Genomic DNA, 27,692 nt, shown 5'->3' on the forward strand with positions numbered 1-27,692 from the left:
CTCTGGCGTCCTGCATGGAGCGCGGCGGGAGCAGCCAGCTGGACCCCGGCTTCTCGCAGCAGGACACGCCCCTCCTCATCGTGGAGGACTCGCAGCCCCAGGGCGCAGAGGCGGACGCGGAGCGGGCTTGGCTCGGCGTGCTGGCTCGCCGGCTGCCAGCCCGGCGGAGCCCGAGCCCCGTGCTGGTGAGCGCTCGGCGTGGCGGCAGCAGCACCCGGCCTTGCCCGGCCCGGCCCGGCTCTGACGCGGCCCCCGCCTCTGTCTTGCAGGACATCGTCTGCGGCCCTGCCGACAGCCGGGCGCCGCGGGAGCGACTTGCAGGTAAGGGCGGAGCGCGGGGTCACGGCGGGTCCGGGTACCGCGGTCGCGCTAACGGCGCTCTGCTTGCAGAGCCCATGCAGAGCCCGGCCCGTCCGAGCGCCTCGGGACCGCGGGGCTGCGTCGCGGAGGAGTCTCCAGCGCCCGATGGGGAGAGCAGGTACGTGGGGTGGGCCGGGCCGCGGGAGCCGCCATCCAGAGGCTCTCGGCCGCCGCCTCTCCGGCCTGCTGAAATCTCTCTCGCGCTGAGGACAGGCCGAGAAGGCGGGCTCGTTGCTGTAGCGGCCGTGCTCGGCCCCGGCCAGGACGTGCGGTGCGGGGGGCTTGGAGCGCCTGGTCGGTGCCAAGTGACCCCTCGGCACACAAGCCGCGGGAAGGCGGCCTTGCAGCAGCCCCTGCGCGACGTTAGCGAGTCTGTCTGTTGCAGTGCCCTTGGAAAGGCCGGGGAACGAAGTGAAGGTGATGTTGAGGACTGTGCTTCTCCGCCTTGTGTAGAAGGTAACTTCCCCATTTCAGGTCGGTTTTTTGGATTTTGAATCAGATCGACCGTCTGTGCAGTTTTTCAGCTGAGCTGACTCACTTGTCTCACCAGGGATAATTGTGCCGGTAGTAATAGGTCAGAAATTGGCATCCGTCTCTGGAAGTTGATTTGTATGTTTTGGTGTTTAAAAAAAATAAATTAAATGGTTAATTAATTATTAGAATTGATTTTCAAGATTGAAGGTGGTTTAGAAGAGGCAGGGATGCATTGTGATCGTTAGGAAATGGAACCTTTTTATGAACTGGCATAATGGTTGTTGTCATCAGAGGATTTTCAGACACAGGCTGTGTATTGTCAAGGTTATTTTCTCTTCATGGAATGAAAGTCTCCTGCAGTTCCTAATGGCATTACATAAGCCCTTGCTGATTAATACAGATTTCTGAGTTAATGGCCACTGTCCCTGTTCTGTTCCCATATTTTAATTATTACAGCTGAGATCAGATCAGTTAGTTCATTCAGTGTTTCAGCAATAGCCTAAATACTTTGCATGTTAGAAGGCTATATCTTTTGCCCTTGTAAAAGTGATAGATGGCTCTTGAATTTTTTTTTTTTTTTGTATTTATGTTTGTAATGGATGTCTGGTGTTAGATACAGGCATGTCACAGCTGCAGTTTGGAGTTCTAGAGTTGTCGCAGAGCCAGGACTTTGAGAGTGACTTCATGCCCAATGAGGGAGATGCTAGGCATCATCTTCACTCTGGACCTGCTGTCCTTTCTTCCAGACTTGTGAAGAATGAGTCTAAAAACGGTAAGTGAAAATGTTCATAGACGTCTTCTTGCTGCTGTGTAGATTCTATCTGGTTTCTTTAAATTATAAATGTTTCAGGTTTTGGACAGGAAATAGGCTATTAATAGTTTTCAGGAATGAGTTCACAGCTCACTGGTAGTTGCAAAGAATTTTGTTCTCTCTTTCCTTTGGCTAATTCATTTGTTTTCTTATATCTGTCCAAGTGCTATCATTGATTCTTTCACTTCTCTTTCCTAATTTGTTTTCAGAATATTTAGACAATCTGATACTGAATTCTCTCCCTGGTAAAAACCTCATCCTCTTTTTTTTTTTTTCTTCTTGTTATTATAGATAGTTCAAAATTTTTTTTTTTCATATAAGGCTTGCCTTGGTATTTGTGTAAATTACAGACTTACATTTTCTTATTTGTATATTAATCCAGGTGTTGTAACAAATATTTTTCTTTTATCTCTCCCTAGAACTTTGTGGGGACGACAGAGAAACTGACTCCAGCACAGAAGCACATACTGCTTTGGAAAGCCAGGCAGAGAAGTCTGAAAGGTAAAATAGTCTGTCTTCTCTGTAGGTCTTTTGTGGACATTCTGGAAGCTGATTTGTGTCTTTTTTACTAGATTTTTAGATATGGGAGAGGGTTCAAGGCAAAAGAGAAAGGTAAAGGGAAAGATGACGTACTGCTGAGACCTTTTTTGCAGCAGTGCTGACTAAGGAGTGCCCTCAGCATTCCTTGCTGAGAAAACATGTGCTGTCAAACTCCTAAACACAAAGATATTGATAGGTTTGTTTTTAAGGGCGAGTCCACTGAGTAATGAAATATACAAGTAATTTTCCTAAAATGGTATGGGTGGAATATACTGGAAGTGATAGTACATTTTAAGTCACAGAAGTTATTTTGAAATAACTTAATCACTGTAGCATGGGCTTTGGCTGCACAGGAGAAATCTGGAGGCTAAGTGGTGGGTATTCCAGGATGCTTTTGAGTATTTGCTATTGTAATCTTCATGGTTTTAACTGTTTTTAGGTGTGAAACTTCAGTTTGTTGAATGGTATTTATTCTATCTAGTATAAAATTATATAGTATTTAGCTCATCTTGTATTATCGTATTCTGCTGCAAAATAACATTAGAGAGGTGAAATGTAATTCCTAGGATCTGCATTGAGTAGAAATCAGTAGAACAATATGCATTCCATTTAAGGATCACTTAGATCGGTAGAAAACCTAAAAAACAATTCTGAAAGTATAACTTATCAAGGATGAAAATGTTACTTTGTCAGGAGAAGTTTGTCTTCCTTTCTTTCTTCTTCTTTTTCCCTGTTATACATGAGTGAATACCTTTATGTGTTACTGATAGATTTTCTTTACAATGTTGTGGTCTTAACTTCATATTTTGAATTTCTCAGTCAAAGACACTGTCTTGCATTTCCAGAACTCTTCAGGGAGCAGAAGAGCATGCTAGAAAGAAAACACCTGTCAGTGATGCCAGTAAAACTGAGGAATCCATTGTTTCTGGTCACGAGGAGTCAGATATCTTGTCAACTCAGGAAGAGATGTTTCCCGAGAATCATGCAACAGGTACAATAGACAAGCAGAACCAAAATGTCCATCCCAGAGATAGTTATAACCATCATACCTACTTGATCTGTGTAGATATGTAGTGTTTTTGGGCGTAGAGTGCTGTGAATATTCTTCACGTACTGTCTGCTAAAATTGTGAACCCTTTGGAAATGAAAGGCCACAGCCTCATTCACTATAATATGGAACAATGTCTAAGTGTCACTTCCTGTTAGAATGGTTACTGGCTTGTTAAATACATTTAATTTCCTTTCTTTCCGTGCCCCTTGAAGAGCAAAACCAAAACCCCAACTTTTAAGCTCTTCTGAAACTAATAGTGTTCATCCTTTGTCAGGACACACCAGTGTGGATAAGTAGTGTAGGCGAACTTTCCCCAGTGGTGTCTGTTCTGGTCTGATCTTGTGAATGAACCTTCTGTATCCAAAAGATTCAGTAGCAACCTTCTCCTCATACTGAGTCAGTGGACAGTGCAAGGTGTCTTTTCATATAAGAACCTTGCCTATATTTGCATTCTAGTGCTGGATCAGGTGTGCCAATATTGGAGCCATTGGGGATTTTTTAAAATTCCCAGGCAGGAAGACTTGTACAGTCTAAAATCTGTTCAAATTCTTCTTTTTCATGTGAACTATTTTGTGCTCCCATTTCACGTACTGAACTGTAACGTGCAGTCCTTCACCAGCTCTGAAAATCAGCTTGTCCTTGCCTATCTGAGAAGGAACTGTGCGATGGGATGAGTTTAATTACTCAGAATTTTCTGATCATTGTTTTTTGACCATATTTCTATCTTTATTTCCTTTTGTTCAAAGCCACTACAAGGAGTGGCTGTCCGATAACCAGGGTGGAAGAGGGAAGTTCTCTGGCGTGCACCCCTGCCCGCAGTCTGCGAGTCCTGCAGCTCTCTGGACAGGCATTCCTTGTACAGGAGGGTCATTCCATGTAAGCAAAAAACCCCCAAACTCTTTCAAGAACTTAATTGCAGTAGTGCATTCCTCCTGCTCTCTTCATTATTCAAGGACTTGTGCTTGATTTTAAGGAATCGGTGTTTTAATTTTGCACTATGAGAGGAGCATGGCCTTATTTTGCAATAAAATGAACTAATGGTGGCCATGTGATCCCTGACTGTCGTTACTCTCTTAGTGGTGAACACCTGACACTCGCCTTTCATGAGAAACTCCTATTGTGACAAGCTGGAGCCTGATAGGAGGAGAACTTAATGCATTTTTTAGTGAGGAGTGGTTTTCATTTCCATGTTTCCTTTTGATCTGCAGTGTCTCTTCAGGCTTAGTTATTCCTCCTCCTGTTTCCTTTGGACCCAATGCCCTTGTCCCTAGCAGTCCTACTGAAAAGGAGCAAGCCAAAGGTAACATTTTTCTGCATACTGTCTGTGGTCACGTTCCTGTGTACTGGCTTAGTCAGAGCTTGCAGCCTTTTCAAAGTCTGTGAAAATTATATTTAGAAAGTAAAGCAGGACTGAGAATAGTGAAGGAGTAGATTAAGGGGGATCTGTATTTGTGGCTCTCTTGTTTATGGTTCTCTGTATTTTCTATCTGCTATTGATATTTCCTGCGTAGCTATCATAATAAAATTAGTACTGTTAACTAGTGCCCCTTCACTTGAAAGATGGGAAATGCTTTGTATGGCATACAGATTTCTGCTGGCAATTATCTTCCTTCTTTAGAGACAAGCCATTCATGCTACAGGTAGAAACCTGTATTAAGTGAATACTGTTAGAGCAATAGGAAGGACAGATAAGAATCACATCATTTAAGTTATTTTACCTTAATATAGACAGCTTCTACAGTATTTGTAAAACCTTTCATATGCCAAGTGTGTATCCTAAATTGTGATATCTAAAGAGAAATTATTTGATGTAATATGTTGGTTGTTAAATATTTTCTCTAAGCACACATTTACCATCAGGGATAAGATATCCATCATGCATGCTTTTAGTATGATGCAAAATCAGATATTCCTCTCTGAGAGATTCCTGTCACAGAGTGTGAAATACTGTTAGAACAGATATTTTGTTAACTGGGGTCTGAATTTAGTTGCATTTTAATAAAGATAGCGAAAGGAAAAGAAATACCTCAGAAAAATGCTTTTTTATAAATTTCAGACACTTTTTTCTAATTGTAGTTCTAGACCTGTAGCAAAATAGTCATATGAATTTGTAGCAAAACACTTGCTTCCCTCTTAGAAAGTAAGTATAAGGATGTTTTTCTTTATTTTTTTCCCTACAAAAAAATACCCCTGGAGGCATGATTTTAAAAAGTTGCATACACCACTGAAGACAAGTCTTTTAACAGAATGTTAGAAACTTAGGTATAACACAAGAATTTAGTGCTAATATCTTTTCTGCTCTTTCAAACCAGATGAGCAGATGGATATGTCTGTCCCTGCAGAAGGAAGAGAACTGATGCAAAAGCAGAGAGAAGATATGCTGGTGGAGATGGCCCTCCCTTGTATCCCTCCAAGACCTCTTGTACAGCCACAGGCCTCAACTCCAGTGTCCCAGAGTGCCCCAACCTTCTTTCCTGGATCTTTACCTATACCATCGCAACCAGAGTTCTCTCATGTAAGGGTTCATGTGGATAGCTTTTCTGAGGTTTTTATATGACTGATGCAGAGGATGTGTTTGAGTCCACCTCTGTTCTTTTGGGTTGAGCTTCCCTACTAAGCTGATTCTCATGAACTCCCCTGTTCCCACCAGTCACAGTTATATATTAATTATACTTTGTGGCAGTTTTTCCTGCAGAGAAAATGCAGAACAACTTAAAGAGGGCACAGTGAGTTACAAGACACAGAAGCTGTTGTCTTAGGCTGTGCTGCCTTCTTGTGCTGAACTGGGAATCTTTGCATCTCAAACTGCATCATAAATTAGTTTTTTATCGGACAATACATTAGCATAATTTTTTGTGGAGAAAGGGAAGCTGTTCCATAATAAAGCATTTTTACTCTCCTACAAGGCAAGAATTTATTTACTGCATTTTTCAAGTTGCTTATTCTTGCTATCTGTTGTTTCCTTTGTGCATTTTGATTCTGGAAATTATAACTATTCAAAAGGATTTAACAGACAGTTTGTGGGTTTGTAACTTAATATTATGAATGTCATGAACTTGCTAGAAACTTCACTAGGTGAAGTAGTGCTTCTCCTTAGCTGAAACTAGGATTTGTGTTAATGTAACAGATATCACAGAGAATCTTTCCAGAGCCCTTGGTTTATTCTAGTAAAAATAGCTACTAATTTGCCATATTTGCCCTGTATTTTGTGATTTGGTAGTGAAATATACCAAGGATTGTGTGTGACTTTGCCACAGATGTACTAAATAGTTATGTGTGGTGATAATTTTTCTCAGCAAAAACAGGTCAATCATGGCTCATACAAATGTGTGGGAAAAAGGTTTTGGATGTTTGTTTGGTTTTGTTTTTATTCGTTGTTTTTTAATCTGTAGTTTTGTGCTAAACTTGTTCTGATCCATAATCCAGTGTAATTTTTTAGGAATAATAAACAAACAATCCTACTTGGGATGCCCTAATACTCCATGTCCCACTTTTTTCATTTTAGGATATCTTTGTTCCAACTCAGAGTCCAGAGAAGAAGCCCGAAGGAGAAGAAGAAACTGCTGCTTTAACCGCTTTAAGCTTACCGGGAGATCTCTCTAGATCCACAGATGCTTTGTCAAAGATGTCTACAGATGACTTTGTGTCACAGCCTCCTGAGTCGTGTAAACTAGTGCTTTCTGCAAGTGCATGTAGTCAGCCCATGAATACAGACGTCAGTTCAGGCTCTCTGAACACAGGCCAAGACAGTGAGACCACACAGGTAGAGAGGATTTCTGAATGCAAAGCCTCAGACTCAAGACTGTGTTCTGTGGAGAATGGTACAATAAAAGGGAACGCAGATGATCAAGCACCCACTGAAAACTGTGAAAAAGCAAAAAAGGATGAGGTAGAGGCTATAGGAATGCCTGGAGGACAGTTTGTTAGTGCAGGTGTTGCGGGAGATGGGCCATTAGCCCCTACAGTTCATCAGGAGTGTATGTCTGGAAGTCAGGCTGCTGCAGATCAGTCTGGTCTGCCTGAGATTTTATCATATGCTCGAGAGACTTCCAAGCCTGAGGCAGTTCCTGAGACTCAGTGTGAAGAACAAGAAGAAAAACTGCAAGTAAAAGAGAAGCAATTAAAGGAAGATAGTTCTCTTGTTAATATAACAGTTTCTCATAGGTTTGTTCTTGAAAGGGAAGGACAGTGTCATGAAGATAGAGAAGTGAATGATTCTTGTAAAAATAGCAAAAACTTAGCCCAGGAATTAGAAGAGATTGGACCAGAATGTCAAGGAAAAGAAGCTTCGAAAGTTTGTACTTTTGACACTGGGGAGGCAAAGAACGTGGATAAACTGTCTTTTAAGGCTGTTGCAGAAAACATGGCAAAACTCAATGAAGTTTTGGCTAAGCCTTCTGGAGGGGAGTTACTGGAGCGGCATCATTTGCTTCCAAAGTTAAAGAGTGATGTCCAGTCAGAAATGGCATTGTGTGCCAAAAAACATCCCGATTGTTCAGAATTGGGACAGGTAATGATAATAAGCAATCAGCTGTCACTTCAAGAGAGAGGGGTGGAAACACCAGTGGTTCTGCACAAGAGTCAGGTGCCAAAGAATGTGGAGGATACTGTTACTACAAGGAGTCTGGAGCAGGAAGAGCAAATGCAGCCGCAGGAGAAGGCAACTTCTAAATCCCCCAGTCCTTCCAGTGGTAAGTGAATTTGGGTTAGTAGCTCACAGGTGTATATTCTGAATACTGTCGAGGATAGCTGTATACAATCCTCAGGGTTTTCAGGGAGCACTGCTGTAGGATGCAAGTTGAGCAGTCTCTCTTAAGAGCAGCACTGCACCTTGCTGTGTTATATGCAGAACATGGCTTTGCTATTTCCCCCTGTGGTTTAATCCCTGTTCCTGACTTTCACTATTTTATGGTAAAAATGCAGGGCAGCTTTTTTTTTTTTCTTTTTTTTTTGGCAGCTAAAATGTTGTGACCTTGGCAGTGTTCAGGGATTTTTGTGACTTCTCCCCCACTCAAGAAGCTACAATAGCAGAGTCCTTGAAATGAATAGGGTGTGTGGAAATCAGTACTTTCCCTCTTGTAGGTCTCCTTATTTTCTTTTTCCCTTTCTTTGTTTTCAGAGGAGAATTTTCTTTGTGGGGATTTAGAGAGCAACTTTGAGCTAGAAACTAATACAGCAAATTTTTCTTGAGATTTTTTTAAAGTAGAATGGCTTTTCATTCGCATGTAAGCTGCGGCTCAGCAGGTATTTTCATGACCCGTTGAAATAATTTAACATGCTGTGCGTCATTATACAAGATGTGGGATACGACACCTGTTTTGCAGAGCTTTCACCTCTTAGCTGGCTTCATTTTTAAACACAGTTCTCTAGTCCTTTAAATGAGGATGAATGAAGAATGATTTAAGTGTCAGAATATGTATTTCCTCTCTATGAACTCTGTTAGGAAAAGGGAAAGACTGTAGGACGTCAAACGTTATTTAATGTTAAGTTGAATGATGAAGTATTTGCAACAATATTCTTAATTTCCTTTAACTGAAAGAAGAAAAAATAGCTTTTCTATACAGAAAATAATGCATTGAAGGGATCTAATCAAAGTATTGGTCAGGAAGTTCAAAGGTATTCTGACTCCACTGCATTTTGTAATCTAAGATGAACTTCCTTGTGAACAAGTCCCTGACATTTGAGACTGCATGTTTTTTAAGACAATTTGGCATAGTCAGGAGAACAGTACTGGTCTTCAAAGTTACGAACAGTATGGGTTTTATTAAATATAACAATAACTTTGGCAGTATGCTGCTGAAATAATGATAAAGATAAATAGCTGCAGTTGCATAACAAGGTTGAATGTCAGGTTCCACTTCCGTATGGTCTTTCACAATATTCATAGTTCTAAACTTCCTTTTAAAGAAAGCATAAACAAAATGTGTTTGGCTTCAGATAACATTTTGCCTCTCATACGGTACTCAAAATGTTTTGCTTTTTTTCTTAGACAAATCTAAATGCAATTTAAACACATCACAGTTGCCTGAGTTTACTTTTAAAAGAGAACTGTAAGCCATTGTTTAAAGAAAATGAATTCAAAAATTAATGCTTGTTTGTGTTTTATGCATTTGTATTACACTAAAGGGCTGATTGGTGTTAGGAGAGAGTTGAGGCATTTGAGATATTCTACCTAATTGCCTTCAGACTCTTGAAGCATGGTGGAAAAGTGTGTAGAGTGGTATTTGCTCTCCTACCATCACTCAGTCCTTAAGGTATGAGGAGCTATAGAGCATCCCTCTACTCTTAAAGTAGCTTTGTTATCATAATAATTATTTTCATAATAAATATTTTAGGAGTCTAATCCCTTATCAACAAATTATGAAACATAAATGGGTAAGCACAAGCTTTGGGTGAGGCCTTGCCAGGGGGTACACTCTGTTCCTTCATCCAGGTCACTGATGAATAAATTGAGGGTAGACCCTGCAGTGACCCCTGGGGACACCACTAGCTACAGGCCTCCAAATAGATTCTGCACCACTGATCACAGCCCTCTGAGCTCTGCCATTCAGCCAGTTCTCAATTGGCCTTGCTCTCCATTCATCCAAACCACACTTCCTGGGCTTACCTATGTGGGTGTTTCAGGAGACAGTGTCAAAAATCTTCCTGAAGGTGGTGTAGACACCATGCACTGCTCTCTTCTCATTTACCTAGCTAGTCATTCCATCACTGAAGGCAAGCTGGTTGGTCAAGCGTGATTGCCCCTTGGTCAGTCCGTGCTGACTACTGATAACTTTGTGCCTAGTGGTGACAACCAGGATGAGTTGTTCCATCCTCTTTCCGTGGACGGAGGTGTAGTGGTGGTCTGTAGTTCACTGGGTCCTCCTTCTTGCCCTTTTTCAAGACTGGAGACTGACTTTCTTTCTGTCCTCAGGCATCTCTCCTGTACTCCATGACCTTTCAAAGATAAGGGAGCGTGGCTTAGCAGTAACATCTGCCAGCTCCCATAGCACTCATGGGTGCATCCTATCAGGGCTCGAGGATTTGCAGGTGTCAGATTAGTTTAAAAGATCTCTAACTTGATCCTCCTTGACTAAGGGGAAGCCTTCCTTTCTCTATACTTTCTCTCTTGCCTCCAGGATCTGGGTTACTGGCCTTATTAGTAAAGACCAAAGCAAAGCAGGTACTCAGTAACTCCACCTTCTTCACGTTCTTCATCACCAAGGTATCCATCACATTCAGCAGCGAACCCACATTTTCCTTAGGCTTCCTTTTGCTATTGATGTTCTTGAAGAAACCCTTCTTGCTTTTGACATCCCTTGCTGTATTCAATTCCAAATGGACCTAAATCTGTTACAGGTTGATGGTTATAAGAAAAGTTTATTAGTTTTTATTAACTGTTTTCATTGATAGAACAGTTGAGGCAGTAATGTGAATGAAAGCATTTCAACTTTGACATGAGGCATTCACATTTTTTTCAGTTCTTGTTGGTATTCTGTCTCATAATATCCCTTGGTGTAGTAATTAGATTATGCGGTTGGTCATCACCTGTGCTGGGTGATCATTTCATAAGTTCTTTTGATCATTTGTTACCCTAAGAAAGCCTGCCAGATGTGGATTTATAGGCTAGAAGGGATTGTAGTAGCTAAATCAATCAATATTCAATGGAGTTGCTTCACTTTTTAAATAAAACATTTTTTAAATGGAGACATGCTCTAAGCCAACAGGCATTTATAGGCTGTTCATGAGGAGGGGTGGTGTGCCTTCCAGTGTGTGAGTACCACACATTGTGCTAGAGGTTACCTACCCACTGCAAAAATACACTGTAGTTCTTGGGTTGGTCTTCAGGATGTTGCAGTTGCTCAACCATGTTTTTAAAGCTTGTGATAGCCAGAGAGGTAGTAGTTTTCAGAGTTTTCAAACAGATATGTAACTGTTTGCTGATTGGGCATTTTTCTATGAGAGGATTATGCAAATTACTTTTCAATGATGTTGAAAGTTTGCAAATAAATGCATGGGATGAGGCAAAAGGAAAAAGCATTTTCCTAGGTGTTTTATTTATTTTATTTGTTAAATTCTGCAACATATGCACATAGTAAATCCACCAAGGCATGGTTTCCCTGATGGGATAGGCCACCTCAGCCATCATTCTTTGTGAGTTTTCGGTTATCAGTGCAGGCGACATGTAGCTCTGCCAATTCATTTCTGTCTTAACCTTCATTTCTGTTTTTGACCTCGTCTTCCTTTTCTGTGGAAAATCCTGAGTGTCTCTGAAGCAAAGCTGCATTCCGTAGAAATCCTATTCCTGTCAGGGTATGTAGTCTCCCTTTTATCTGGCACCTAGGAACAGCTGCATCAAGTTGACCGCAGTCCAGATTTTCACTGAGAGAGATTTTTCTACATAAAATGTGAGGAATGTCAGTTAGAGCAGCTGTTCAGGAGGTTTTGTACAGCACCGGTGTTATGGTTTTCCGTATTTCCACAGCACAGTGAACCTGTGCTTTTGATATTTGAACTAAAGGAGACCCTTGAAATTACTAATTCTGGTGCTGCGTGTCTTTTAGGAACCCCGTTTCATTTTACTTTGCCGAAGGAGGGTGATGTCATTCAGTCCTTAACTAGCATAACACCACCTCTTACTGGCCATCTCAAAATGGGACCCAGGAGACACAGCACACCAATTGGTGAGTTTGACCCAAATGGCTCTGTTGTGCAATGAAAGCCTGGAAGCTTTTGATTCTTGGTGCAGGATCTAATAGGATAACTCAAACCTACCTTGGCAAAAAACATTGGCCCACTCCCATTCTATAGGAAGGGCTTATCCCTTCCCCAGAGTTTCCTTGTCATGTTTTCTCAGTCTCTGGTGAAGGTATTTGCTCCCTGAGTACAGAGTGGTATGGAGCATGTCTTCCCTGCATTCACTGTGATCCTGCATACAACTCCATTAAAGAATGTAAAAGAGCCTTCTGAGTAGCAAAAGAGCTTAGACTACAAGAAGATTGCTTCCAGTATTCATCATTTTTTTATCAGGACTTTCTCTGCTAGGTTGACAGGTTCACAAAACAGCACCCTGCAAGTGCTAGATGAGTAGAAGTCTGTTCTGCTCGGGTAGTAGTAAATTATTCTGTCACAAACCAAGGATAATACCTGTGCTACAGAATTTTCAGGCTTCAGATCTTTTGAAAGGAGTTTCCACTACTGCAGCATTACTAATAATTCAAGCGGTGAAGTGTCTTCAAACCGAAAGTAGGACCTCAACCCCAGCAATGTGAATGACAGTAGCTACTTCTTGTTTTTGTTTTTATATTTTCAGTGGATGATACTTGCCCAGACAGCACTATAGCAACCAGTGATGTTACAGCAGAGGGCACAATGGGGACCGACAATGTCACTGTGGAAAGTGCAGTGGTATCAGCAGACGTGTCGGAAGTGTGTGAGAAAGGAGAGTCTGGTGTGGTTCCTGAATCAGATGCAAAACTTTCGCTGCGAATGAACCCTGTTACCCCTGTGAATGATGGGAGCGAGGAGTCCTTGCCATTCAGCTTGAAAAGTAAGAGGATGAAACCTGAAGTGTATAGGTCCTACTGGATCTCAGCCCTAACTCAAAACCTCTCTGTGGCATTCTCCAAGACAGTCTCTGAGTCCCTGTAATTTTTCTCATTTTTTCTCTTTGGGCAGTGTCACTTAAATTTGTTTCTCTGTTTCTGCAATGCTCTAAGCAAGGATGAAGTAAGAGGAGAGGCCTCTGTTGTGAGGAAAGGTATTTCCTGCAGACTACAAATTTTGATGTATAGTGGCAATGGTAGACAGGACAGGAAGTGAAGTTTGCTTATGTTGGGAGGGAAAAAAATTATATATATATATGTATAAAAGAAAATATAATCATAGAATGGTTTGGGTTGGAAGGGACCTTAGAGATCATCTAGTCCCAACGCCCCCTGCGATGGGCAGGGGCACCTTCCACTAGGCCAGGTTGCTCCTATCCCCATCCAGCCTGGCCTTGGACACTTCAGAGTTGGGGCAGCCACAGCTTCTCCAGGCAGCATGTGAAAGGGCATCACATCATATTTCTTCCTAACATCTAATCTAAATCTCTTGTCTTGTGATTTAAAATTGTTTCCCCTTGTCCTATTACTATCTGCCCATGGAAAAAGTCTCCTTTTTTTTTTTTTTTTTTTTTTTTTTTTTAATAAGCGTCCTTTACTGAAAGGCCACAGTGAGGTATCTCTGGAGCCTTCCTTCTCCAGGCTGAACAAGCCCAGCTTTCTCAGCCTGTCTGTGTAGGAGGGCTTCTCCAGTCTTCTCATCATCTTTGTTTCTTCCTCTGGACCTGTCCATAATCTGCAAAAAAAGTTTGACAGGATTTTAATCAGAACAGGGGCATTCAGTCTAATAGTCTAAAACTTGTAGAAACTTAGGTCTGTTCTGAGAAGTTGGATGGGAAGCCTGGGCACCCCTTGTCCAGTGTTACTCAGCCTCTCTTCACCGAGTATATGGAGCTGGGAAAGGTCAGGACAGTCTTTTTGGATGATGCCAAAATCATCCTTCCATTCCTTCTTGTTTCAGAGCCTGCAGCCAGTGACAGGAAAGATGGATCCTCTGCTGCTGCTGCTGAGGCTGCTGCCAGGTAACCGGGCTTCTTGCTGGGCAGACTTAATACAAAGGTCTGGGTAGGTCCTTTTTCCACACATTATCAGCCACAGGAAAAAAAATAAAATTAGGAGACACAGAAGCAAGGAACATTTTAGTAGCAGACTTGACATTAGCTCCTTAGCTCTTGCGGCAGGTTTTAATTACATGGGCAAAATGGGAACTCCACTTGTTTGTTCATTATGGGCTCTGTGGTTCCTACTAATGTCAGCATTTTGCCTCTGTCTGATTGTAGTCAAAGCCAGAAATTCATGTTTTGTACAGTCCAGAATGCGAGTCTGCCTTATCCATCTCTTAAATATATGGGTTTCTGCTTTCTTTCATGGTGCAATTTTCTGGAAAGAATCTCTGAGAAGTTCTGAAAGAGAATTGTCTTTTTGGTGTAAAGCTGATAGAAATATAATCAGTTCATGGATATACAGAAATCACAGGTTAACATGTTGACCAAAACATTGAGTTATTCCCTTGGTCTTTTGATTTGTATGTATCTATTTTACCTCACATTTAATGTCTCGCATTGCTTGATTTAGCTTGCAAGAAGTAATGTTTGTAAGTACTCACAGGAATCTCTGTAGGAAGACAGTGACCTGTAGTCATCTGAGTGAAACATAGTGGTTTGAAGTAGTGAGAAAACTTAGGAATAAACTCAGTATCTCTTGTAACAGGCTTGCTTCCTAGATGGTAATAGTGCCTCAGTGCTGAGGAAGAGTGATAGTGATTTCTCACTGGTTGAGGGTGGGTTACCATTGTAAGTATGGTAACTCTCAGGATCTGCTTTATGAGTGTCATTCCCAGTATTTTTGTGGTGTCATGAAATTCCTGAGAAGTAAACCATAAAGGGTCTAACTGTGTCTCCTGGTGGGTACCAGAGGCAGTAAATGCTGAAACTCCCTGATGTTGCTGCAGTTTTCCACACAACATTTTCTGGAATTGTTCCATTGCTCTTGGCTGTTAGGGTGTCAGCAGAAATTACAGAAATGCTTGTGCAATTGCAGCTTCTTTCTTGATCTTTGAGACAGATCATCTCACTCATTCTGTGGCTGTGTAGGTCAACAAACTCAATACTCTTTGTTGTTCTCACAAGGATCTAGAGAATTCTTGTTTTGCTGTATGAGGGTTTTTCTCATTTCCTGATGCATTTTTGTTTGTTTGTTTTATATCTGCACTGCTAGCTCCCAGAAAGCATCATCTGTGTTTAGTCGTGTCTGTGAAGTTCGTCGAGAGGATGAGGCCAGAGGTCATGGTCTTTCCACTTCTCCATTTAGGTAACTCCTCACAGTCTTTGCCTGCCAGTCCTGGTTGGATTTATATCCATATGTGCGTTTTCTGCATCAAAGAAATTGCACTAAGCCATTTTCTTTGGGTGACTTAGAAGGTTGGGGACAGTAGGTAAGTATACTAAATCTGTATGTTTGTGTCTCACATGGTTATCAGGCTTACCTTTCAACTGAGCAGCCATGTGATTCCAGAAGAGTGATATGCTTCAGTGAAATCTTGGGTTTGAGAAAACTGAGATCATATTTGTGGCTGTTGCAATACCTTTTCTGTCTCTTCTTCTAAGATCTTTTGACCAGTTTTGTTTGTTTGTTGTTGCTGCTGCTGTTGTCCCCCTTCCAATGACTGTACAGTTGCCTATGTTATGGTGATATGGGTGCTGCCTGGAGAACTAGAAGTAGAAATCTGTTTCTTCAGTGTTTTCATTCTATCTTTATATGGGACAGTGAGGCCTTGGTCTATGTAGAAAGAGTAACCTAAGTTTCAACAGTTACATTAAAGACCACAATGAATGGGGAGTTCCAGCACTGGGTGAGGCACAGCCAGAAGGGAAGACAATCACTCCTCAAAATCCTCAAGTACCCGAGGGAGGCCAAATACATACTTGAGTTGGGCTCAGTGTAGTGTCCCATATAGTACCTGGCAGAGGCAGTACTTATGGGAGAGCAGACAAATTCTAATGAAAACCTAAGACAGCATTTGTGTTTATGCTGCTGGGTCTTCTTGCTACATGTGATTATCAGTTTCAAGCAAATCAAGCACTGGAGCAGCCTGAAGTAACTTCAAGACATCATTCTTCTGGAAAGTTGCATTGTTGGTGCCTAATGTGTGGAGTGTAGCAAGGAATTTTGTATTTCAAAAAGCATTTAGTTCTGTACAGTGTCAGCCATACATTTTACTACCCTGTGTATCACTTTTTATTATTTTATTTTTTATTATTTGAACTCTCTTGAGTTCTGTGCAATTGTGAGAAGCAATTGAGTGACTGCCAGGGTGGGTTTTTTTTTAAGACTGCTTTCACTTGAGTGGCTGCATATTGGTTGTCTTGTTTTCTTAATCAGTAGTTTTGATCTGTGTGTAACTGGCTTGCAGGGGGGATCCGTTCGTTTTTTCTGGCACACAAGAAGATACTGAATTACATACAAATCCCAGTGACTGGCAGTACCAGCAACAGAAGGCAGATGACAGTCATGGGCAGATCCTAGTTCCTCAGAGGATGCAGCAGGACTGCCATCAACAGTCTTCTGGTGCAGAGGATGGAGAGGCTATGGAGACTGATGTTGTAAGCCCTCAGGCAGAAGATGGGAGAAGAATGCAGAGAAGACAAAGTAAGGCTGTTAAAATTGATCAAGGTCAAGAGAGGCGGGAAAACATCAAGAATAAAGGGATCCAAACTACAGCAGACTGTCTTTTTACCCCAACAACTGTTACAACAGCAACACAAACAGAAGAAATCTGTAGACAGGTGGAAATGGGAACCAGTATGTCTGGGCAAAGACCTGGGCAACAAGATGTGAATATTCAAACGGACAACAGTGGGGAAAAGCTTGTCAACACCTCTGGAGATGACATGGACTCTTTGCACAGTCAGGTGGGATGAGGGCTGCCTGTACTTAACTGCTTTAGGACAGTAAAGTAAAATTCATTAATAGTTGGTTCTCTGTTGAAAAAAGACCAAGGACCACTTTAAAATGTTAATGTCACAAGCTGTCCAGAAAAATGGAAACTGTGGCAAGTTTTGATTGGTTGGTTGATTGTTTTTGTTTGGGGTTAGGGGTTTTTTTGGGTGGAGATATAGTTAACACTGTAAAAATTTTTTACTTTTTGTTGACTGGAGATAGGAGTTGCATGAAATTTTGAGTGAAGGGTTTGATGCTTTCTGTTTTGCATCAACCAACTTCTGATGGCTTGTTCTCTCATTCTATCTGATATCAATGGATAAACACATGAAGGGAGAACTCCTCCAGGGAAACATTCTAACAAGATGAATAACTTCAAATTAGTATTTTGGAAAGTACTGCAGACTCAAAACCCCTCACTGCTGAGTTGTTACAGTTTGTATATTTTTTTATCAACAGAAAGACTAGAAAATTTATTTTTTACTAAACCTGATTTAAGATTAATGTGTCCTGTGGGAAATAAGAGGTTAACAGGGCTGTAAAAAGACAGTGCAAGATTGATGTGATATGTCTGAGTCTACTCAATCAAAGAGTATCAGAAGCCACAGTAAACAAGTTTGCTGTTTCCTCCTTGGACTGCAGTGATTTGCCTTCCTCTACTTGTCACCAAAATGGGTTCAGTTCTCCTTTGTTTAGGGTCTCCTGTGTTGTTGCATTATTTGTAACAAGATGCTTAAAGGTTCCCTACTCCTGTACTTTAATGTGGTATGAAGAAACTGTACTGCAGAGGTAACCCTATTCAGAAATAGTTTGCTTTTTGGGGTGGTCTGTTTTTACTGTATCCTCTTTATTGCAGGGAGAGGAGGAATTTAACTTTCTTCACCCACCCAAAGGCCGAGTTCAGCGTCGCCACATGCGAACCATTCGAGAAGTGCGCACTGTTGTTACACGTGTTATAACAGATGTTTACTACATCAATGGTGCAGAGGTGGAAAGAAAGGTAGTTGAGGTAAGTTCCTGTTTTCATGGTTAAATGGAATGAGATATTGGCTGAAAAACAGAAGCAGTTAAAGCGAGAATGTGTTATGGCTGCAGAAAACAAGTTGAATGAACAAATCTGTGTGTTGTGATGACAAGGCTTTCTTCAGGAGGGAACTTACAGGCCATTTAGTGAATGGCAAAAGCTGTGGTTTTGATGCTGGTATATTTCATGCCATGTGTTCTGAAGACACATTCAAGTTCCAAAGAACTCAACAGAAGACTTAACTATGTGCATCCAATTATTTTAAAAGTCTTGGAGTTTTGGCAGAATAGAGATATTTCAGAATGAGCAGAAATTCCATTAGTAAGCAAAAATTACTTCTGCATGTAAAATTGAACTATAAGATAGTAAGATAGTTTGCCCTGTTTCGCAGTTTGATGTAACTTTTAACCACAGTGTTTTGAGTCCTGTGTACCAGATTCTGTAAGAGGTCTTCAAAAATCAACTTAAAACTGAAGAGCAAACTAGCCTTTTATTAATACACTTGTGTAGTGTATGTACATATTTGTAGTATGTACATTAATTAATTGGAAAGTCTTTAGAGAATCAAGAAAGGTAGCTGAGAAATGCTGATTTGATGGGCACACTAATCACATCAGCTTGTTAGCAATAAAATGTGACTGCTATTCTATAAAGGTAAATAACCTGAGAGTCTTGTGCTGTGTAGTCACGGTGAGTAATCACACAAAAGGACAAACTAGTTCAATACTTTTAGAACTGATACTACACATGAAATTCCTTATCGTAACATAAAAATGGAGAATTAAGTGTCCTGAAATATGCCTACACAGTTTGTGTAATCACGATCATATAACCGTTTCCACTTTGTCTGCCACCACTCAATATCACTATTTTGTAGATGCATGTTTTTATATCCATAAAACTTTAATAACTCCAGATGACAAGCTGTCTGCAACTGATCTTAGATTATAAGCAACCCAAGACTCCGAGTGTCTCATGTATTTGTTGCAGTCTCACACTCTAGAAGGGTGGGAATTATTCAAAGCCAGACTAATTGGATACCAAGCCAAGCTCTGTCCTGTTGCTATGGAAACTTCCCTGTCCGACCATCTCGGAACCACTCTTGCAGTCAGAACTGCACCACCTGAGCTGGGACTGAGGGCCCTTCACAGTGGACAGCTCCAGTGAGCTGATGGGTGCCCTACTTGAGTCCCTACATGCCCCACACTCACACAGTTAGACCAGGTTTCCTCACCGGCTGGACCCCGGGTTTCCCATGGCAGTCTCAGATATCTGGATCCTTAAAATAATTTAATCTTGTTGCAATAACTAAATAACAAAATAACAGCTTGAGCTGGTGCGTCCAAGGAGAGACCTCTAACAAAGGGCACCCTGGGCTTTTATACCCCTACAGTCTAAGCTGGAAAAGTGTGGGAAAGTCCAGGGGTCATCAGTTGCTGCTGTGCCTCCAAGTGTCCAGGTTCCACAGCCTTTTGCTTGGGGCTCTTGCCCCCCAGAGCTCAACATGCAGCTCGCACTTGCAGCCCTGCGCTACCTGCACTGAATGCGTTCCTCAACACTGCTGGCTGAGGTCTCAGTATGACTTCTTGATACAGAGCAGCTGCAGACTTGTAGGGAGAGATGCACTGTCTACCATGGATTAGCCCAGACTGAAGTCTCTGTGGCCGTCATCAGCTTCATGAATGTGGTCCCAGCTTGTCTGCACTTTGGACTGCACGTGGATTGGTGATTCTAAAGCATCTAGGACTTGCATTGTTTTAGACAAATCTCTTTGTTTCTTTTAAGGAAACTGAGGAGCCTGTAGTGGAGTGCCAGGAATGTGAGACTGACATGTCCTCTAGAACTGCAGGGGGCTCATCGCTCACCTCAGGGGACCTTGGTGATGTCAGCTCCTTCTCATCTAAGGCCTCAAGTCTTCACCGTACATCCAGTGGAGGAAGCAGTGGTCACTCTGCCATGCACAGCAGCAGCAGCTCAGGGCGAGGAACTGGAGCTGTCAAAGGGAAAGTGTGTGGGACAGAAACTGGAGAATTTGCTTTACCCATCAGCAGAGAAAAATTGAGGTAAATGCAGAGTCTTTGGAAAAGAGAAAGAGATGTTTTGTAGAAATGAGCATCTGGCTTGTGAGTGTGAAGCAGGGTAGACCTCAATCAGAGGTTTTCTGAGAAAGATCTGGCTTGATCAACAGAAATAAAGAGATAGTATTTGCTTTTGGATCTGTTCTTTCTAAAGGAGTAGCTTGTTTCCTTGTGAGGTGTTGCTTTGCATTTTAGCAGCAAAGAGGCAAACTGTGAGATGGTCAAGAAAATGGGAGGGTCCTAGTGAGCTGGCTTGTCTTCTCAAAACAGTTAACTCATAAATTCTCTAGCCCTAGGAAAGGAGCTGGGCAGCCTGCGTCACCGCTCAGAGTTAGCCAGACAGGTGCACTGCCTTGTGAGGAAGAGGAGGACTCTATGCCTGGCACTCGTCAGGCTGGCCGGGCACCTGTGACACTTCGTGGACGAGGAAGAAGAGGACGCCCACCATCTCGAACAACAGGAACAAGGTACCCTGGAAAAAGGAGACTGTAACTTTAATTTATTGCAAGAAAGAGAACGGGGAGCTTCTGTCTTAATGTCCTAGAGGAAAAGGAGTACTGATTATTTCAGAAGTTAGTTTTTAGTGATATCATGTAGCATGTATTATACCCAAGTATTTTATATTTAGTAACTGTTTTTTCAGATCCTTCTGGGAATGCTTTTTGTCTTTTTTTTGTTTTTTTTTTCCTCTCCTATTTGGGACTGCTTTTTTTCTACAGAGATTTAGCTGGACTGCCAGGTATGGAGGACCTCTCAACTACAGCATCACCTGAGGAGAAATCATGTACTCGTTCAGTTCGCCTGCCAGATGGAGGAGAGAAATCTGACACTTCTGGCTTCTGTGCCTTACGTCGAAGTGACTCCCCAGAAATCCCATTACAAGTGGGGACTGGTCCTTCAGACTGTGCAGACTCATCCACTGGGAGCAGCTTTGTGGGCCTCAGGGTTATAGCAAAGTGGTCCTCAAATGGGTACTTTTATTCTGGGATGATTACCCGAGATGTTGGAGCTGGAAAGTACAAGCTGCTCTTTGATGATGGATATGAGTGTGATGTGCTAGGAAAAGATATTTTGCTCTGTGATCCTATTCCACTGGAGACAGAAGTGACTGCACTCTCTGAGGATGAGTACTTCAGTGCGGGTAAGAGCAGTGCTTGAGTTTCATCCTTGGTTTTCTGAGTTGCTGAATGTAGTGGGAAATGAGTGTTTGTTCCAGAAGGATGAGAAGCCTGGGTATGGTTGGCTAACAGCTGTTACTTGCTGTGTTGTCAGGTGTGGTGAAGGGACACCGGAAGGAGTCTGGAGAACTATACTACTGCATTGAAAAGGAAGGGCAGAGGAAGTGGTACAAACGAACAGCTGTTATCCTGTCTCTGGAACAAGGAAATAAGCTCCGGGAGCAGTTTGGGCTAGGTCCTTATGAACCTGTCACCCCCTTGACCAAGGCAGCTGACATCAGTCTTGGTAAGGAAAGGTGCTGTTGAGCTGCTGACTGCTGTTCTGTGTCTTGTGCCTTTGAGGTAACTCTAGTACCTGATCAGAATTGCCAGTGTTTAAATGTTTCTGGGTATTCAGTGATCCTTTTGGTACTTCAGAGTGAGTTCTTTGAGATGCTTTTATTGCTTGGCATCAGAGACTTAGTGGTATTGACTGGCTTGTGGAAAGTGATCTGCTTCAAGGACAGTGATGCTTGCTGTACTTGTATACACTTGGTGTGGATGGCTGCTTTGATACAAAGTCCCAGCAGTACTGGGAGGAAAATAGACGAGCAGGGTACAGGGCTTGAGAAGAAAGATATATTTTTTTTCTTGCTTTCCTCTGTCAGAGGGTAGTGGCATGTATCTTCTAGGTACTATTTATTTCAGCCTCTTCTGTACAGATAGGTAGGGTGAGAGCTTGTGGACTTGGGTGACAACCCGTGACTAATCCCTGGGTATTGTATTGCAGATAATCTGGTGGAGGGGAAGAGGAAGCGACGTAGTAACCTTGGTTCTCCCAGCACTTCCAGCAGCAGCACAACTCCCACTCGTAAAGGGCAGGAGAGTCCACGTGTCCCACCAGTCTCACTCTCTGGGAAAAGGAAACTTATTGCTTCTGAAGATGAACGATCCCCAGCTAAACGTGGCCGCAAGTCAGCAATGATAAGGCTTGGTGAGAACTTGTGTTCATCTAGTTTTTTCCTCACTGTTTTTTCTGTAACTGATCTTTCCACTTTCCATGACTAAAAAGTAGATGAGATTGCTTTTTTTTTTTGTTCTGCATGGTTTGAGACTGATTCTCCCTGGATGCATTCAGCAGCTAGGGATATTTTTAGCGTAGTCTGAGTATTTACTTGCCATCTTTTCAGTTCTGCCTTTTAGAAATGTTTTGACTTTAATGATGTGATTTGTCTCTCTCCTTTCTTATCTCTTTAGTCAGTCCTGACAGCTGTTAAGGGACCCCTCACAGCAGTCAGTGTTGTTTCAGGATGTTGATAAGACTTGCAAACTTGTCTTATTAGTCCTTCATGTTTTGATATGGAGATTCTTAGTCCTTCATGTTTTGATATGGAGATTCTTTGCAACCAAAAGAATGAAAGATCCCTGCCTAGCCTAGTGTAATCCTAGCCCAATCTTGCCTCTCTGTCTCCTGCAGTAAAATATCTGAGTTGAACAGATTCCCCAGGTAAGACATATCTTTGAAGACATATGGTACTTCTGTCTCTCTACAGGGGCTGTGAGAGGTGGAGAGTTTGTAAGCACCTGTGAAGGTGTAGATGCTGCAGATCCCCCAGTACTGGAGGGCGACCATGGACCCTTGCCCCACAATAAGACCCTCTTTTTGGGCTATGCCTTTCTTCTCACCATGGCAACACCAAGTGACAAATTGGTCAATCACCAGAAGCCATCAGATGGTCCCACTGGGAGCAGTGAGGAGGAAGAAGGTGAGGCAAATCTTACCCATTGCATTTTCAAGTGAAATGCTGGATACTGTCTGATCAGACATTTGTGTGAGTACTTGTTTACCCTTTTGCTCTTCAATCCTTTGCAGAAAGGACCTAAGGGAGAGTCTCTGACTTAGCCAACTTGCGGCGTAAGATGTGACAAAACCTCAATGATGATCATAGATCTGTTCAGAAAGCTAAGAAAGGTGTGAAAATTAGTGAGATCAGCAGTGTCAGAATAGTATATATTAGAAGGAAGGTTTTGAGAAATAAGGGATAGTGCTGGCAAGCATAAGACTTGAAAGCTTATATGAATTGCTCCAGTTAGCTTTTGCTGGTGTCATGTTTCATGCAGTCAAAGAAGTGACAAGGTGCTCATCTGGCTAGTGGTGTGCTGCCCTTTCTGCTGCCCCCTTTTTTTAATTTTTTTGACTCTTTCAATGAATTTCTCTAGATATTCTTGGGAGAATGGCTGGGATCCCTCACCGGAAGGGATGAGGGCTTTGTAGACTGAGGTGTAGGAACATAAGCACATAGATTATAGTAAAAATTGAACTTTTCTGCTGTAGATTTTTTAGAGGTGACTCCGTACGATAAACACTACGTAGCACAACAACTGCGAGCAGGAGCTGGCTATATCCTGGAAGATTTCAATGAAACCCAGGTAAGGGTTCACTTACTAATCTAGAGCAACAGTCACAGAACAGTTGAGATTAAAAGGAATTTCTATAGTTTATGTTGTCCAACAGCTCTGCTGAAAGTGGGTTCAAACAGAGCAGATTGGTTAGGTCCTTGTCCAGTTGTGTTTTGAGTATTGTCAAGGATGGAAACACCGGAACCTCTCTGGGCAGCTAGATCAAATTAGGAAAAAACCCAGGAGTTTCTTAAATTTCAGTTTGTAACTGTTGCTTCTTGTCCTTTGAGTGGATAATACTGAGAAGAGTCTGGCTGCATCTTTTGTACACCCTGGAATCAGTCGTGAATAGGTATTGAAAAGACCACCCAAGACTTCCCTTTTTGATCTTTAACAAGCTCATCTCTCTCAGCCTCTTCTGGTATGTCAGGCGCTCCAATGCCCTGGCCTGTTAGTGGTCCTTGGCTGGACCTGCTCCAGCCATGTGTGGTCTTTTTGGTATACTGCAGAATGTGGGAGTGGATGAAGTACTCCAGATGTGGTCCCACCACAGGTGTGTGCCTTGGAACACGTAGAGATAGAGCTACTGTAATTTAGTGTAGCTTTTACTCAATTTTTTTTTTTTTTTTTATAAAGAGTAAATTGTTTCTGGAACATCTTACTTGAGGAAGCAGTCTTGTCTAGTGACTTACTGAGTCTCAGACTAAAAGGTAAATCATCTCTTTTGTCTGAACTGGAAGAGAGCTATGATACAAAAACTACTAGTCAGAGTTTTTGCCTGCAAACTGCAGAGCTTGGAATAGCGTATTATTAAACAGATTCTGAAATCAGTACTACCTTTATCTAATTCACCTTTCACATAATATGGCTGTGAAAATCAGGGTTTCAGTTGTTTTCTTCTTTAAACTGTTTAGCAGCAGGATAATTTTGGGGGGTTTTTTGCAAGCATTTTGCAGGCTCTCCTGTTTACATGCCTTTTTTTCTCCCCTGAAGTGTAATGCGGCATACCAGTGTCTTTTAATTGCGGACCAGCATTGTCGAACTCGGAAATATTTGCTGTGCCTTGCCAGAGGGATCCCTTGTGTGTCTCATGTCTGGGTCCATGATAGCTGTCATGCTAACCAGCTTCAAAATTATCGGAATTACCTTTTGCCAGCTGGATATAGCCTCCAGGAGCAAAAATTGCTAGAGTGGTGAGTGCCAAATAACCATGACCTGAGTCTACAGACTCTTGGGGAGACATGTTACACTTGGGAGGCACTTTAATAGCTACAAATACTGAAGGTGACCCGAGTACTTCTCCCTATACTTTCCCTTCCATATAGGAACAGCACTTCCATCTCTTTGCGTGGATTTACAATGACCTCAAATGCCAAGGTAATTTGGGTGCCATATACACAAAAAATAGTGTCTCCTTGGAAGTAAGAAAGGCATCAGTCTTTTCATGAGGAAGACACAATTCAGTCAAGGCTTTCCACACCCTCAGCTGATTTCTCTAATTGCCCAGAAATGGATTAAGGAGAGCAATACTATGCTAATTTCCTTTTGCCTTGATACATTTTGAAGCTAGCTTCTGCATTTTCTATGAAGTCTAATCCAGTAAGTCTGTTCTGCAATGACAGAGGTCAGACTCCTTAGGCACACTGAGGGGCAGACACAAATTTGTAGATAGGTGTAGACTTTTGGGCAGGAGACTGATGTCTTCCTGCTCAGCCCTGTCAAAGTGGAAGCAATTTGGATGTGCACAAAAAAGGTGCTTCAGAGAAGAGTTCAGCTTAACTTTGGATATAGGCTGCTGCGCACACACCCCACCAACACTCTCTAGCTCTGTGTTACTCTCTATAAACAAAGGATAGTCACTCCAAGTACTTCAGGAAGGGTGGTAAGAGAATGGATCTTTGTTTGCAAGATACTCAAAATACATACAAGGGAGCGAATCAGGTGACTAGACTACTGGATATTCTTACCAGTCTGCATTTCTCTTTACTCTGCAGGCACCCACGGGAAAACCCATTCCATAACCTGAAGGTTCTCCTGGTGTCAGATCAGCAAGAGAACTTCCTGGATCTGTGGTCTGAAATTCTCATGACAGGGGGAGCAGTGTCTGTTAAACAGCATTACTCAAATGCTCACAACAAAGGTACTCATTGGCCAGTTTCTCAGGGAATCCTATGCCACTGTGGTCTTTAGTATGGCGTAAAACCATGTGGGATGATTTACAGGGTTGTCTGTAAGCAGAAAGGAAGGCAAAGGGCAGATGCTTGCTACTCCAATGTAATCTGTATATAGATTACATCTAGGAGACCTGTCTTGCAGAGGAGATGCTGCAGCAGTTCAGAACACAAACCATCAGCTTCCAGCCTATGTGGAAAAGGGAAGTAGGCTCTTGGACCTTCTATTGGTCTCTCAGATTGTGCTTCCCTTGTCCTTCTGAACTTGGCTGTCTCTTCCTCTCCATATATCTGATGTAGGCCCCAGCACTCAGCCGGAGGTGAGGACTCAGGGTCACGCCTATTCTGTTGGCTACTGGTTTTCTCCTAATTTTTATCTGGACTAAAATTGAGTATTTTCTTGTGAGGTGCAGGGTTGCTGTAGATGTCTTAACTTTTACAATGAGAATTCACTGCTTAGGAATGATTCATAGTGGTGAAACACTCATCTGCCAGGTTGGATGGGGCTTGAAGCAACCTGGTTCAGTGGAAGGTGTCCCCATTCTTGACGGGGGTGGAATGATGCGAGCTTTAAGGTCCCTCTAAAACCAAATCATTTAGCATTCCATGCTTCTATGATGTTCTGTTGCAGAGCAGAATCCTCTTTTTTCACCTGACAGATGCCTGTCTTTTCTCCTGTACAGATATTGCTTTGGGTGTTTATGATGTGGTGGTGACTGATTTTTCCTGCCCAGCTGGTGTCTTGAAGTGTGCAGAAGCTTTACGGCTGCCTGTTGTCTCGCAAGAGTGGGTGATCCAGAGCCTGATTGCTGGGGAGAGAGTGGGCTACAAGCAGCATCCAAAATATAAACATGACTATGTCCCTCACTGAATGAAACTCTGCCCTGCTGTCCAACTGTCGTTCAGACTGTGTTTTAAACAGGTTTTAAATGTTTGTGAATTGGGCAGTATGCATGGATTATTGTATATAGTTTTATCTGCTGGACTTTTATGATTAAATAAATGTTTGATCTCTTGTGGTATCTGCTGGTACTCCTTGTTTACCTAAATTTACTCCAGGGCAATGCCTTCAGGAAAGGAGTGCAGAGAAAAAAGAAATATTTACATTTCTCTGAGCTGAATAGCACTAATACTCTGCTTTGAGTAAAGCTCAACACAAAGTCAATTACAGAGGTGGGTTTTCCATTGGCAAAAGCTCAGGGTAGTGGCATTTCTGTTTGTTGGAAGAATACCGTGTTGTATATCCTCCAGTTTGCTGTTGTTATTTTCTGTTAATTTCATTAAGGTCCTGCTGAAGTGAGTGCTAAGAATTTCTTGGACAAGTATCATTTTGTTTTTGCTAATTCTCTTTTTTATCCCTGTCATAACAGTATAGGTATTAACCTGTCCTACTGGAGACAGGTTCCTACCTAACTAGGGGTAGACAGAAGAACCTTGGACAACTAAACTGCTGGGAGCCAGGTACAAAAGAGTATGTAGGTGCTGCGTGTCTTTAAATGGTAATGGGATAAATAATCTGCTTTTGAGCTTGTGCATTCACTTTAGTTGTCAGCTAGCACAAAGGCAAAAGCTCTTCCTTCACTCAAAAAGTGCTATAGGCTGAAGGCCTCCCTCCATCCTCATACAGTGTTTAGTCCCTTGCTTTCTCAATGTAAAGTTTTTCTCAATGTGTATTTTTTCCTCTATCATTTCATGGCTCAGACATTTGACTGTGTTGGTCTGTAAATCTCACATCTGAACTTCAACTTTCTCTAGCTTTCTAGCTTTTTCCATGGTCAGGGGCTTTTAAACTTTGCTTCAGGCACAGTCCTACCATAAACAGCTCTAATGCATTGAAGGTGCCAGGTCTTACACTTGCTGGGTGTTATTGTGTGAAAGTGAGTGCGCGAGTGAGCAGAGAGGATTTTTTTTCCCCCAGGGACATGTAACTTTAGTGTGAGCTGCAGCTGTGTGCAAATACAAATGCTTTGAGGGGAAGGCTGGTTTCCTGGCAGCATTTGTGTTCAGATTGGGAAACCTGATACAACACCCCAGGGATGGACTGGAGGGTTGTCTTTTGCCAGTCATTCAAAGGGACTTGCATAAGATGGTCTGTTACAGCAA

General features: G+C 42.2%; 1 protein-coding gene across 4 annotated transcripts; it reads left to right on the forward strand.

The window, feature by feature from the left end:
• Nucleotides 1-26,611, forward strand: TP53BP1 (tumor protein p53 binding protein 1). 4 transcript variants are annotated; one of them, XM_066196070.1, is made up of 27 exons: nucleotides 1-185; nucleotides 270-321; nucleotides 391-478; nucleotides 746-816; nucleotides 1,448-1,606; nucleotides 2,065-2,146; nucleotides 3,031-3,176; nucleotides 3,983-4,112; nucleotides 4,445-4,536; nucleotides 5,549-5,751; nucleotides 6,742-7,927; nucleotides 11,780-11,899; nucleotides 12,529-12,765; nucleotides 13,782-13,842; nucleotides 15,038-15,130; nucleotides 16,233-16,731; nucleotides 17,616-17,768; nucleotides 19,569-19,846; nucleotides 20,152-20,328; nucleotides 20,581-21,002; nucleotides 21,134-21,325; nucleotides 21,809-22,012; nucleotides 22,572-22,784; nucleotides 23,354-23,448; nucleotides 24,412-24,611; nucleotides 25,413-25,558; nucleotides 26,273-26,611. In XM_066196070.1, the coding sequence occupies exons 1-27, from the start codon at nucleotides 15-17 to the stop codon at nucleotides 26,458-26,460; spliced, it is 5,658 nt and encodes a 1,885-aa protein (XP_066052167.1). In that variant the 5' UTR covers nucleotides 1-14; the 3' UTR covers nucleotides 26,461-26,611. The 4 variants fall into 4 exon arrangements, with proteins under 4 accessions (XP_066052167.1, XP_066052165.1, XP_066052166.1 ...); XM_066196068.1 differs by having other exon boundaries at nucleotides 270-478; XM_066196069.1 differs by having other exon boundaries at nucleotides 270-478; nucleotides 5,579-5,751.
• The last annotated feature ends 1,081 nt before the right edge of the window (nucleotides 26,612-27,692 follow it).

Source organism: Chamaea fasciata, unplaced genomic scaffold (assembly GCF_029207755.1).
Source record: "Chamaea fasciata isolate MVZ Bird 193981 ecotype frontalis unplaced genomic scaffold, bChaFas1.0.hap1 SCAF_14, whole genome shotgun sequence".
NCBI classification, from domain to species: Eukaryota; Metazoa; Chordata; class Aves; order Passeriformes; family Sylviidae; genus Chamaea; species Chamaea fasciata.

Excerpts from the sequence above, each read along its gene's own strand:
- TP53BP1 (XM_066196068.1), top strand. The coding sequence starts at position 15 with ATGGAGCGCGGCGGGAGCAGCCAGCTGGACCCCGGCTTCTCGCAGCAG. Across the intron at positions 17,769-19,568 it reads TGGAAAGAAAGGTAGTTGAG|GAAACTGAGGAGCCTGTAGT; the intron begins GTAAGTTCCTGT and ends GTTTCTTTTAAG. Across the intron at positions 23,449-24,411 it reads AAGATTTCAATGAAACCCAG|TGTAATGCGGCATACCAGTG; the intron begins GTAAGGGTTCAC and ends TCTCCCCTGAAG.